General features: G+C 34.8%; 1 protein-coding gene across 3 annotated transcripts in view; it reads left to right on the top strand.

Annotated features, from left to right (window-relative positions):
- The window catches only part of TBL1XR1 (TBL1X receptor 1), a 170,271-nt gene extending 157,193 nt beyond the window's left edge, over window positions 1-13,078 (top strand). For all 3 annotated transcript variants that reach the window (XM_044251818.1, XM_044251816.1, XM_044251817.1), the window contains 4 exons: window positions 3,243-3,370; window positions 3,964-4,129; window positions 7,288-7,389; window positions 8,222-13,078. In XM_044251818.1, coding sequence (XP_044107753.1) covers window positions 3,243-3,370; window positions 3,964-4,129; window positions 7,288-7,389; window positions 8,222-8,248 — 423 coding nt within the window. In that variant the 3' untranslated portion in view covers window positions 8,249-13,078. The remainder of the gene's footprint in view (window positions 1-3,242; window positions 3,371-3,963; window positions 4,130-7,287; window positions 7,390-8,221) is intronic.
- Window positions 13,079-14,715: the final 1,637 nt, after the last annotated feature.

The raw sequence follows: 14,715 nt of genomic DNA, 5'->3' as shown, positions 1-14,715 counted from the left end.
ATTTGCACATGTAAAAATTTGACTAATAAGTAACAGGTCTTTATAACATTTGTGGATTTTGCTGAAATTCTGTGAATTGTATAAATTTGATTTTGTGGTGTGAATGGATATCATCCTTGCTAGAACCTGATCTATAGCAGAGAATTGCTTAGTTGGTGAGTGAGCCTCGTTGACATGCCAGCAGCAGCAACTCAGCATGGATTTATGTTTTTCTTGTCAGTGTGACTAAAAGCAAAACTAACACCTTGCACCTGTGCACATCACACTTAGAGAAAAAAAAAAGCATTTTTGAGATAAAGAACAACCTAATGCTAATCTCCAATATTAATGATGCTTTGAGCCCTTTCCTGCAACATAGTAACTCTCCTGAAAATAATTTTATTCTTGACTCTGCAATGCCAGCGGCTGCAGATGTGCTGACCCTTACAGATGGAGGAATCATGAGGGAAAACGGCTTTTCCTCCTGTGAACAGAAATAAAACCTTGGTAACCTGGTGGCGTTTTTTCCTTAAATACCTGCTGTGTTCTTAGTTATATAGTTTTCTGAAGCCTGGGCTCCCTTGCAAGCACTGCTAGTAAAAGGACTTTACTTATTGCTGTTGTTCCTGAGTTTTCTTTGCATGCAAGTGCATTACAGTCATAAAATGAAAACCTTTTGAAACAGTATGGCACATATGTGGAAATGAAAGAAGGTCCGTGGCTGGAGAGTCTACTGACTTGCAGTTAGGTTAAGTTTGAGCTAGAAAGTGTTAGCTTTTTGTCCTAAAAATAATCAAAGGTCAGAATTTTAAAGCAGAAGCGAGATGGGTCGATAAGATAGTGTAGTGGAGCAGTTCTGAGCACATGGAGCATGAGTCGGAAGGTCTTGCAAAAAATGAACAATGCAGATGGAGGTGCTAGGTGAGCCTGATGCTCCAAGAAGAACTCTACCCTTGGCGTAAACATTTGGGACTTCTCGACAGGTGAGTGGTCATTCAAAGCCATGGACTTAGATGAAGCTGTATAGGGAGAGAGGACAGAGCAAGAAAAGAAGGGAACCTTAGAAATAGAAAATCTTAAGAAACGTCCAACAGTTACCAGCTCAAGAAGAACGAGCTTCCAAAAGGAAACTGAGAAGGAATGACCAATGGAAAGAGAGTGTTTAGAGAAGAATGTTTCAAGGGAGGTGATAACTGTCGAAAGGTCAAATGAAATGAGTTTTGAAACATATTTTGGGGACTTACTTACATGGAGTAATGTATAGGATCCCAAAACATTATGGGTTTGTTTCATTATGTCTTATTAGATACATTACAGGCAGACATGTGAAACACACCTAATTTTTGTGGGGTTTTTTTTGGTTGTTGTCAGTTGGGTTTGATGTGTGTTTGTGTTTGGCAAGATTTATCTTTATTGAATGATTTTGCTGCAGATACCCCAGAGTTGGTTTCTCTTAATTTTTGCTCAGTAATAATACGAATTTTAAACCTCTATACACATATGTTTTCAGCTCAAGCAAGGCTAATTATTCTGTACTCATCATTTTAACTTTAATTATTGCTTTGTTATTTTTCATAGTTTGTTCTTTGTGAGTCATTTTCTAAACTTTTATTATGGTAAGAAAACACTTTTTTTTTAAAAAAAAAAAAAGAATTTATTTATTTATTTGACAGAGAGAAATCACAAGTAGACGGAGAGGCAGGCAGAGAGAGAGAGGGAAGCAGGCTCCCTGCTGAGCAGAGAGCCCGATGCAGGACTTGATCCCAGGACCCTGAGATCATGACCTGAGCCGAAGGCAGCGGCTTAACCCACTGAGCCACCCAGGCGCCCAAGAAAACACCTTTTTATCCGATTTTTTAAGTGTACAGCACAGTATTGTTATCTATGGGCATGATATTATAGACTATAGAGCTGAAATTTCACACACGTGGATTAGCTGGTCCCCCGATCCTCTTCCCCTCAGCCTCTGGCAGCTGCCAGTCTTCCCTTGGCTTCTGTGAGCTTGACTCTTCTGGATACCTCATATAAATGGAACCATGCAGTATTTGTCCTTAAAATTCATCCGTGTTGTTGCATAGTTAGGAATTCCTTTTTTTAAGGCTGAATGATAAATACTCCATTATATGTAATACTGTATTTTCTTTATTCATTCATCCATTGATGGACACTTGGGTTGTTTCCATATCTTTTGTGACTAATGCTGCAGTGAATGGGGAGTGCAAATATATGTTAAGACCCTGATTTCAGTTCTTTTGGATAAATACACAGAGGTGGGATTGCTGGATAATATGGTAGTTCTGTTTTTATTTTTTTGAATATCCTCCATACTGTTTTTCATAGCAGCTATCATTTTGCTTCCCCAGTAGTGTATAAGCGCTCTAATTTATCCACGTCCTTCTCAACATTTATTGTCTTTTTTATGTTATAATGGCCATCCTAATAGATGTGAAATGATACCTCATTGTAGTTTTGATTTGCCTTTACCTCATGTCTAGTGACATTGAATGTCTTTTCATATACCTACTGGCCATTTGTATATCTTCTTGAAAGAAAGGTCTGTTCAAGTCATTTGCCCGTTTTCAAATTGGTTTATTAGGGGTTTTACTGTTGAATTATAAGAGTTCCTCATACATTTTCAGAATTAACCCTTTATTTATAGATACATGGTTTGCATATGTTTTCTCCCATTCTGTAAGTTGCCTCTTTATTGTCCCTTTGCTGTGCAGAAGCTTTTTTAATTTTATATAGTCCATTTGCCTTTTTGGTTTTGGTTTTGTTGCCTGTGCTTTAGTGTTCTTACAGGAATATATTATTTGCAAGTTGCTCATCTATTTGCCCTTCTCTGTTACAAAATACTTTCTGATTCTGAATCCTAAGAGGAATTTATAATCTATATCTGTTACTTAAGGGACAGTGTTAAAACTAATGCGTTAAATATTTTGGATCATTACCTAAGGGACTTAATAAATGTTGAAGTTTGCACCATCTTAGGCTCTCAAAGCCAATCTTAGAACTACAGCTAATTCAATCTTGAAGCCTCAGAATAGTGAACATTTGGAAAGGACTTAGAGCTAATTTGTCATTTATTAAAAGAGAGATAAATATTAAACATGTTCTACATTTTAATTTCTTTGCAAATAGTCCCTTGATCTCTAATCATCATTCTGGTTGTACTGTTTATATTTTATATTGGCACAATAGTATTTTAAATGTATCTTTTGTATGGGAAAATACAATTGCGTACATTTTTCTTTTTTGCACAGATATGGAGTATGAAACAAGACAATTGTGTCCATGATTTGCAAGCACATAATAAAGAAATTTATACTATCAAATGGAGTCCCACAGGGCCAGGGACAAATAATCCAAATGCCAACCTTATGTTAGCAAGGTAATATTTATGTTTTACTCTCCTTTTATGAATCTTCCACATAAAAAGCTTCTAATAAATATGACAGAGTTAGGAAAGATTCCATGAAATGGGAGTGTATCCTTCAAAAAAAAAATTATTATTATTATTTTTTTGGATGGGAGCATTTAAACTTGGGAGTTTTATTCTTATTTCAGGGCATATGGATTTTTATATCGAGTTATCAAATATTTACTTCTATCAAATATTGATTTAAACTGAAGTAATTGAGGCATAGTATAATAAAGTTTCTTAAGCATTAAAATAAAATTAAAAATGTAGTCAGTACATTATTCAAAACCATGGATCAGTCAATACAGAAGAATTAAAAGAGCTAAGGAATATAGTGAAATTGGCTCATTTTGTTTTTTCAATTTGGAGGCTTGGAGATGCCCTTAAGTTGCCTTATCTCCTCTATAGTTTTGCTTCTAGAACACTTGTTTCCTAACAGCCCAATCTGCATCTCATAAGGAACTTGTAGCTAGCTACTAGAAATGGCTGAATATTATTGATTGGGGGTGGGGCTTGGGAATATTCCATTACTTATAAAGTCATTTTGTTTCCTCCTTGGTCAGTGCATCCTTCGATTCTACTGTTAGATTATGGGACGTAGACCGAGGAATTTGCATCCATACTTTGACAAAACACCAAGAGCCTGTGTACAGTGTGGCTTTTAGTCCTGATGGCAGGTACCTGGCAAGTGGTTCTTTTGACAAATGTGTACACATCTGGAACACACAGGTATGTCTCAGTTATTTTAATCATCACCTGCTTTCGTAGTTACAAGAAGCACTTGCCTGTACAAATTCTTTTTTTTCTTTTGTCATTTCTTTCATGACATCACTCAATCCTTAGTTTTTGAGTGAGTACTTTTTTTGAATTTACAGCCAAATAAAGACTGAAGCCAATTGAAGTTATATTTTCCTAATGTAGACCAGAATTTAGAAATAAATTTAGGTTCTTGTTTTGTTTTGTTTTTTTTTAAGTTTGCTGACCTGAAATGTGAGAGTTTAAGATACATATTTAGATAAATGATGTAGTTTCTTTATTTTTAAAAAAACCTTGTCTTTAAAGGAGCTATAAATGAGCAAGCAGTTCATAAAATGTACTAAAGGACAAGATTTTATGGCTGAATAGTGATTTATCAGGAATAGACTTAAAACTATACTATCTTTGTAGGAACAATTGTGTAGAGAGAGCCTTTCCTAAAAATGGGGAAAACAGCCAGTTACTGTATTTCATTTTCTCAACTTTTTAGTGTTTATGCTCCACGTACTGTTTTCTTTAATAGCAGTCGCTTGACTCCTTCATCAGTGACCACTTCCTAGGTGGTCATAGTACACCCGCATGCAACTGCCGTGAGCTAGATCTTTCTCTTTGTGTGGCTGATCATCATATTTGGTCAGACTGTTGTGCATAAGTCATCATTTTCAGATACCATTTTTTTTTTAAGATTTTATTTATTTATTTGATAGAGAGACATCACAAGTAGGTAGAGAGGCAGGCAGAGAGAGAGAGGGAAGCAGGCTCCCCACTGAGCAGAGAGCCTGAAATGGGACTCGATCCTAGGACCCTGAGATCATGACCCAAGCCGAAGGCAGCGGCTTAACCCACTGAGCCACCCAGGTGCCCCTCAGATATCATTTTTTTTTTTTTTTTTATTTTATTTATTTGAGAGAGAGAGACAGTGAGAGAGAGAATGAGCGAGGAGAAGGTCAGAGAGCGAAGCAGACTCCCCATGGAGCTGGGAGCCTGATGTGGGACTCGATCCCGGGACTCCAGGATCACGCCCTGAGCCGGAGGCAGTCGTCCAACCAACTGCGCCACCCAGGCGTCCCATCAGATATCATTTTTAATTAAGTTACACATTCAGATGGTCTCACCTAAACACTAAAAAGGTATACACTGGGAAGTCTTAGAGCTCCCATTTTCTTCCTGATCCCCTGCAAGTAACTATTTTTATTAACTTCTCTTCCATACTTCCTGACATTTTTTGTGAATAAAGGTATTAAGATTCTGTCACTTTTATGCTCTCACTGTTTTATTTTTTAATTTATATTTTTAATCCCCTTGGTATTGATTTTTACATGTATGATTTGAGGTAGAGATCTAATTTTTACATTTCTAATGGCTAGCCAGTTATCTAAACACTGTTTACCCCTTTGCTGTCTCATAATGCCACTTCTTTCATATACCATGTTCTTACTGTGGTTTTTTTTTTAATAAATTCTCTTATACTGCATTGATAGACATTTGTATATACCTGCATTGTTAGCATAGGGTTTTTTTAAGATTTTATTTATTTAAAAAAAGTATCATTTTACTTTTTTAAGTTTGAAAATAGTAAACTTATATCTAGTGAATTTTTAGTGCACTCACTGTCTTTTTGTCAAATATAAATCAAGTTTTTTTCTTTCCTCATTTGGATTGTCACTCATATAATATGTTACCCATACATTTCACAGGTCAGTTGTATTAATCCATTGGTCTCCGTTAATGTTATAGCTCTAGTTTGTTGACTATGATATTTAGTTCAATTATATCCTACTCTGAGCTTAGAAATTGCTAAGTGCTTTGTAAAGAAAGTTGGTTTTTTTAAGCACCAAAGCTTACTGTCCTGTAGATTTTAATTCCTATACATTGATTTTAGATTTTGTTGGTGCCACTCCTTTCTCCTGATTAACCATGGAAATATACTCAATACCTACTAGACTCACACTTTCATTAATCTTTTAAATTGCAAAAAAATTTAGGTAGGGGGAAGAAAACAGTTGAACCTTTCTGATGTGATCAGCTGTAGCAATGCACCTGTGGTTTCTAGAAGAGGAAAGCAAGGGAAAAGAGACTTCTGGCTAAGTAATTAAATTAGGATTGGCTGGTATTTACAGGTACATGACTTGCTGCCATGTTGTTTTTAGGTAGATCTGCTACCTCTAGTTTTACTTTTTTAGGTTTTCATAAAGCTGAGACATACTTCTGCTGGACAGAAAACTGGAAGCATATTTTTTGTTTCCCAGATTCTCACAGCAGAGTCTCTGATCTTTGCCCTGTTGAATGACTGGTTTCCTAGGAAAATATGGTTTGGTTTTTTTGTTTGTTTGTTTGTTTGTTTTGCTAAGTTTAATTATTCAGTGGGTGGCTGAATAATTTTGGTTTCCTTTATTTATTTATTTATTAAAGATTTTACTTATTTATTTGACAGACAGAGATCACAAGTAGGCAGAGAGGCAGGCAGACAGAGTGGGGGAAACAGGCTCCCTGCTGAGCAGAGAGCCTGATGCGGGACTCGATCCCAGGACCCTGGGATCATGACCTGAGCCGAAGGCAAAGGCTTTAACCCACTGAGCCACTGAGGCGCCCCCCCCCCTTTTTTTTAATCACCTCTATCTTAGGGGGTTCTCAGTAAATATACATACAGTAATTTAACAGACTTAACACTGGAATTGTCTTTACTAGTTTATTATACTTTCTCTTTAGGATGTTTTATCAAAGAAATTCAAACTTCATTTTGTGTCTCTACATGTTAGCTGTACTTATGTACCACCCTTCAGCAACAACAGTTTATTTATGATAAGTCATACATTGAATGTTTACTCAATGGTTAACTGTATCTCAAGGAGGCCAAAGATAGCTAAGAATGGTTATCACTACTGGAGAAACAGAGAGAGAGAGAGAGAGCGCGCGTGTGTGTGTGATCTGTTGAGAGCAGGCAAGTGTTATCATTTTATAGAAGGATCATCACATTTCTAGTATTTCAAAACTTTAAATTTATTTTGGAGTCAAAGCTAAAGTCTATCTGATTGCTTGAAATAATGCCATAATAGTATTTTTACCTCAATAATTTGGATTTATAATAATATATGTTCTCATTTTTAAGAATGTGTTTTTCATTTTTTTAGACAGGTGCTCTAGTTCACAGCTATAGGGGAACAGGTGGAATTTTTGAAGTTTGCTGGAATGCAGCAGGAGACAAAGTTGGAGCCAGTGCATCAGATGGTTCAGTAAGTATAATGAAGTGTTTCCAAGGGGGTGGGTGTGTAAGCATAGTAAATAAATGTGGCTTATTATGGTCGTGACTACAAGTCTTCTTTTCAAAATACATTTTATGGCACTGATCTTTTTTACTGGAGGTTGTATATTTTTGTTTATTTCACTCAAATAATATGAATAAAATATAGGCTGGGTTTGCCAAAAGCGTATCTTCATAACCAAGAAATGGATGGTTATTTTTAATGGAAACCTTTGTTGATGAAATTGAATGTAGAAGAATACCGCTCTGAGAGAGATTTGAATTTTTAATGCCTATTTCTACCTTGTCTTCCTTGTGGAAGAGTGTTGGTGGCCCAGGGCGGGGCGCGTAGAGGCAGTTGAGTCCTGCACTGAGGAACGTGTGATACTGAAGGACTTTCAGGATGACGTTGGCCAGCTCTTAACAGAAATAATAGTTTTGGCTTTCAAAGCTCTGAAAGCAAAGGGAAAATGAAGAGGCTATTAGCCATTAGCTGTTTTTTGAAGGTATAGCTTAATATAATCTGAGATCTCTTTCACTTAGGCCCAAAAGATAGGAAATGGTCTATCTTGAGCATATTCTTTTCTGTTTTTTAATTAACAGAGAGTAGATCTTCAAAATTTTAGCCATGGTTCTTTCTCTATAGTGTTAGCCTGTAGTTGTTTTCTCCACCTCTTAGACAATTTGTCTGATTTCTGTTCGTTAAGTGCCCAGTCCCGTGATTAATGTTGCTTTACCAGATTCATGAACTAGGAGGTAAACATTACACTAAAAATGTACAATGAAATTCTTAACACACTTTTGATTATTTTAATTTCTTACAGGTTTGTGTATTAGACCTTCGGAAATAGCGCTACTAGTTGGAAGCCATGGACCGACTATGAATGTGTACATAGCCAAAATGACTGTCCCTGACCCATGTACTGCTATAGTCCCACTTGAACCATGGCCAGTCCACTACAGCCAAATCTAAAAGAAATATATACATACAGTGTATATAAACAAAATTGCACCCTGAAGATGACAGAATTTTGTCACAGCTTGTGAATTCTGTTCACCAAGTGCTGGAATCTAATCTGCTGTGCCCCTAAAATAGCATTTAGAAGTTTTGGATATGAAAAACAGAAGAGAGAGAGAAATATGCGTTATAAAAGCAGCCCATATGTGTACCAGTTTTTGGATACTAATGACAGCCTTGTTTCTCCCCTTTGAATCAGAAGACACCATGGATTATATTCTTTTTTCCCTTCAGTAGTTGAGCAGTTTGTATGTACAGAGAAAATGGACTTAACAAAAACTTGCAGCAGTAGTTTGTTCTTGCTTTTAAACTTTGTTTTTGGTTTAGTTTATGGATGCATGAAGTAAGGGAGTGAATCAGTTTCTTGTTTATATTTTTTTCACCTTTTAAACAAAAAATTCTTAAAAATATTTTAATGCATTCTTTTGAAGAGATAGATGTTTGGTACATTTTATGGCTCCCAGAGCATATATTCAATTGGTGCATGTTGTGGAAGGGGGAATTGGAAGTTGAATGAAAATAGATGACTTTTGGTCATGTCAATCTGTAAGACACATCAGTGAAAGGATATTATGCTCTGTTTTTTTTGTTTTTTTTTTTTGTTTGTTTGTTTTGTTTTGTTGTTTTGTTTTTGTTTTTTTGTTCTTTTTTGGTGATGTGGCTTAAATGCTATAGTTTCTTTTTGGGACATATTTCTGCCAATTAAAGACTAGAAGGGCACAATTTTTTTTTAATACCATAGAGAAGATGCATAAAAAAAATCTTCTGATGTTTTGTAGCCATAACTAAATTATGGTTAAAATGTGCACTATTGTGAAAAGGAGCAAAGTAGGTTTGGGGTTTTTTTTTGTTGTTGTTGTGTTTGTTTGTTTGTTTTGCTTTGTTTTTTAAGAGATTAAAATGTTTCTGGATAAGGATTAGCTTCTCAAAGTGTCCATCATTCTATGTAGAAGCTTAAATATGTAATGTAACCAAACTCCAGTATTAAAAATCTCTCATGTTGTTTTTCTTTATACAAAGCAAGATAACGGCATATAACACTGCCATTACATGGCAAAATGTTTGCTACCTTAGTTTAAAAACAATCTTTAAAACAAAAGACTTGCTTCAAGGTGTTTTTAAATAGCAGTGATTCAGAATTTAAAAAAAAAAAAAAAAAAGGTATAATTGCACTAAGCTCCCTGCTGCTCTGATTCTGCGTTCGTGGTACTTGTGACTACATTTTTTTCAAATATGGATAGATTTAAGCTGCTATTTTTTTTTCTTAGTAATCACTACTATATCATGTCTTTTACTCTGTTTATAATGTCAAGTATTTTCTGAAAGATAAGGTATCAGAGCAAACCTCTTCTTGTGTTCATGCAACTAAAAGCTAAAATACACAGAATGTGCAAATGATAGATAGCACCACGGGGCTGTGTTTATATGTATGACTAACAGGTTTGTCATGATTAATGGAAGTATCCACAAGTGTCCATTTTGAAGAGAATGGTTGTCAAATTTTTATCTCAAAGATTTTAATTAAGGAGTTATTACTAAGCTTAGCAAATTTATAACACTATTTCTGTCACTAATTATTTTGAGGCCTTTACTACTAAAATTTTAACCTGTGTTTTAAGTTGAAATAGAAACCGATTTAACCCAAGTAAACGCAGCTTTGATTTTCAGCATTTGTCGTTTTGCTGTTTTTACAAAACAGCATTGATTGAAGCAAGTCTTGGTTTTACTAAGGTAGGATAGCATTTGCTATTGGTAAAGAGAGTAAATACACTTAATTTCACAATACATTGTTATATGTACCCCAGTTGTTGTTAGTGGGGACTATGATACTGTAATAATATTTTTTAAAATTTCCATCCAGAGAGGCAGTCATTCATGATGGTTTTGTGCCAGCTGTTTTTAGGGTTTTGGATCACATTATAGATATTTAGAACTATTACCCTGTGACCTATGTAGGAAACCTAATATGCTGAGTATCTGGCACTTGAAATCCTGCTTTTATTGCTAGAGGTCCATACCTGTGGTTGACCTCTGTTATTGTTTAAAAAAAATAAATAAAAATTTAAAAATCTGTGCAATAATTTTTAAATGTGCTCCCAGGAATAGACACAAATGTTTTGAGTAGGTTAAGCTGCATTTTCCTTTAGTGATGCATCTGTCAATTGCACTGAATTTAAATCTGAAAGTCAGAGGTGATTATTGATAGTACTTTTGTATTTTGATATGGACAATTTATTCATTTGCATACAGTTATTGACGTTTTCCCCCCAGCTGATTAAAAGATAGTCAAGAAGTTCTGCAGTATAGCTGCCAGAGTAGACAGCTACCTTTTGATGGTATTGTCACCTTTTCTTTCTTTCTTTCTTTTTTTAATCTTTAGCTGTTTTACTTAAGCATAATAGCCACAATAGGACATATAAAAGATTATAAATACAGAGCTTTATTATCCTAAAATCTTGGGTCTTTTAAGTATAAACTTATTGGAAAGGTATCCATTTTGTAGGCTTGGGTTCTTCATGAGCATACAGTCGTTTGTTTTTGCTGCTGTTCTCAACATCATCATTGCCTGCTGATGTGCCACGATGCTGCTCCAGTAGACAAAAGTAAGATTGCCTCTAATTTGAGCAGTAACTTGATTGTAAGAGACCAAGTTTCACGGCCTGCACAATTCTGTATTTGAGGTTCTTGGCTCGTTTTTCCTTCCTTTTTTTCCTGAGAACTTATTCCTAAAGATCAACTGATTCCAGTAGATGTTTTATGGTATTCATTGTATATCGTTGTACAAGCTACTGTAAGAAACTTAAAAGGAAAATTAGAAAGGAAAACTTGAATGAATAGAGTACTCATTGATTAAAGTAGAATAAAGAAAGAGCAGCTGTCACTCTTAAACTCCATAAAGGAATATCTTCTTTTTTTTCTCCATGTAGGAATCGCATACATTCTTGTATCTGTTCCAATCCCCATTTCTGTCATTGATCAGGTACCATCATTGACTTTCAAACGACTTTTAGAAGTGGTAACTTTTAATTTCCTAATAGATTTTAGAGTATATTGAATTCTGTTTTAATTAATAATTCTCTAGGTAAGTATGTTTTAGGATTAAACACCTTTTACAGATACTGAAAGTGCCTCCTTTTGTGGTGTAAAAACAAATTATGGTGCAAAAAGTAATTACTAGATTGAATTACATGAAGGTTTTTTGCTTTTTGACATATAAAAATGTCAAGAGAAAGGCCAAAGATTTGTACTTTTTCACTTATAAAGCACTCCTTTTTTCCTTAGACTTCTTTCTGTCAAATTAGATTTAATGAGAGAGTACTATTTTTAAGGAGCTATCTGTTTATGTAGAATGATTTTGTTAAGAGTAATGTAAACTATTATTGCTTAGAGGCCTGAAGAGGAGTATGCATTTTTGCTGTTTGAAGGAATCACCTGTGATTCACAAATGATTGTCCTTATGTGAGCAAAAATGTTAGATTTTACTAGGTAAGCGGAAAAATAAATCTAAAATGCAGTGCTGTTTACTCTTTTCAAAACCGTTTTCATCTTAAGCACATTGTACATTTCTATAGAACCTGCATTTACTCTCACATGCTAAGGGGTGGTGCTTGCGTTTGGTGAATTACTGTTGACTGTTTCCACGGAAATTCTCTTTCAGTGGACCAACATTGTGGCATGGCAGCAAATGCCAACATTTTGGGGAATAGCAGCAAATCTACAAGAGACCCTGGTTGGTTTTTTGTTTGTTTGTTTTTGTTTTTCCTTCTGAATCAGCAGGGATGGAAGGAGAGTAGGGAAGTTAAGAATTACTCCTTCCGGTAGTAGCTCTGAAGTGTCACATTCAATATCAATTTTTTTAACATGATTCTAGTTAAATGTAGATGAGAGAAAAATGAGGAAGTGTTCACTTTTTTTAATACACTGATTTAGAAATTTGATGTCTAATATCAGTAGTTCTCAAGTATTAATAGCATTCTTTATTTCTGCCTTTCTGTTGACAGTGTTGAAGCAGGGTGAATAACTAGGGCATCTTTTTCTTTCCTAGTAAGCTGTTTTACGATGTTTTCTTGGAGTTTCTGCATAAGTTCAAGAAAACATTCTGCATGTTGTATCTAAGTCCAATGTACTTACTTATCCATCTCATTAAAAGCAAACACAGACTGCGTTTTGTGGCTCTGTGACCCCTAAATACAGAAGCAATTTTCTTCTTAACTGACTTTGACATTGTAGCTATGATGTTCTTATTTTGATTTTGGCAAATCCTTTGGGTCTAATTCTGTGAGCCTACCTATAGCACTGGATTAAAATGTCTGCACCATTTCTTTAGTTATCCAGTTAACTTTAAAACTGTTGTAAAAGTGTAAACCAGCCCATGACAGTTTTTTGTACGTGTTAAAGAACGTTCTTGTTCAGTTTTCATGATTCTTGTGCAAGGAAGACTGATCCAGATGTTCTCTGCTGTCCTGGACCATGTTAATTACACTCATGATGTACTTTGGTTCCACATCACAATGATTTGTCCCCAATGACCCTTTTATCCTTTCTAGGCACATTTTTGTTGTTGTTGTTGTTGTTGCGGTTTCCCTTTGCATTGTATTGCTTTGACAACTGTAATTTGAATCAGATCTGAAAGAGGTCCAGAATAAAATATATTTTGATATTATGTTGGCTGTGTACATATATGAAACCTTTGATATCTATGTGGTTTGTATAGATTATTTACTAGTCAAGTAAAGAGAGAGGGATGCTATTTCTTGTTTACAATTTCTTGTTTACATTTTAATTGCATTTACTTCTCCAATGTTTATTGTAGAATAAACTTTTTTTGTTCTGAGTTAGCCTTCATGACATAACAACATGTCTGTTCTCTACCACATTGGTGTTGAATCAGTTACAACAACTGCCATCAGAACCCAAACCCACTGTTTTCCGTAAGTGTGTTGTTTTCTAAGATAGATACTTTAAAGGAAGCCCATAGATGAAATTACAAATTTTACTATTTTATTACTTCTCACAGATGAGATTTTTTAAATGAAGGGATTATTTACTATTTTTATTAATAATAGAGCATTTAATCAGCTAAGAAGTAACAATCGCTTTGGAATTATTTTGGAAAATAATGCTGTATTTAAAGGACATCATTTCACATAAACTAAAAGAGACCTCAGATTCATTTGCTTAGTGTGCAAGTTAAGCACAAAACCGTGTGTATATATGTTGCTGAAGATTTTAGGGCAGGATTTTCAACTTCCTTAGTGACATTTTTTTCTTCATATAAATCAATTCTAATTTAATAATTTTCTTCTTAGCTAGTTGCTTATGTTGCTAACAAACCTTGTATCTTTGAAGAACGATACTAGTCACCTTCCGGTTTTAATTAATCCCAGCTCTTGAGAGTTAGAGACTTTTTAAAAGAATCATTGAGCCCCCCCCTTTTTTTTTTTAAGAAACTTTTATTCTTCAGGTCTTCTGCCTTTCCCTTTCATTTCCTTAAGCAGAAACTAACACAGGCAAAGACTTGTCATGTTTTATTAAGTGATAAGTTTTTACAGTTGCTAGAGCTGCCAGTCTTTCATTTTCAAAGGGTTAACTTTTATTGCATGGCATAGATGAATAATACTCTGCATTTCACACTTTCAGAAAGTGTTGGACTACTAAGGATTATAATCCATCTAAATTTAAGGTAAAACCAAATCAGTTTCAGTAGTCATAGAAGGGGTTATTTTTAATTTCATAGTTCTCACACTTTGAAATAGATCAAATTTCTCACCTATTATACATAGTAGCAGATGAAAGTTTACTGTTCACCCAATATATTCATTTGCAAAATGCAGTGGAGGAAAAGACACTATGGACAGTAGATTTATGGTGCTTTTCTCTGCTGTACCAAAGCTCTCTGTCAACAATGAAATGTTAACCCTATGCTACTTTTTCTGCATGTTTCTTCTTAAATGTCATATCTCAATGCTTATTTGTCCTAACTTGTAATATTTTTGTATTAAATTTTTTAGGAGTTCCTTGTAATTTATTTATAATTTAAAATATATTAAACACAAAGTGTTTAGTAAAGTACAGAAGACAATTATTAATGTTTCTTGGTTGTTGGGTTTGTATGATCACTTATGCAAACAATTCACACTTTAAGAACTAGGACCAGTGGGATGGAATCTACGCAGAAAAAGATAATAACAATTCTTTTCTTTTTTTTAAAGTTTGTACTAATCCAGTGCCAGAATGGGCTGCTTTAAGAGATGCTGCACTACCAGAAATATCAAAAACAGAGTTTGGAGGGCCACCGGG

The sequence above is a fragment of the Neovison vison genome, chromosome 6 (assembly GCF_020171115.1).
Source record: "Neovison vison isolate M4711 chromosome 6, ASM_NN_V1, whole genome shotgun sequence".
In the NCBI taxonomy this organism is placed as follows: Eukaryota; Metazoa; Chordata; class Mammalia; order Carnivora; family Mustelidae; genus Neogale; species Neogale vison.
Note: the sequence above shows the minus strand (reverse complement) of the source record. Positions and strands in the feature narration are given on the sequence as shown.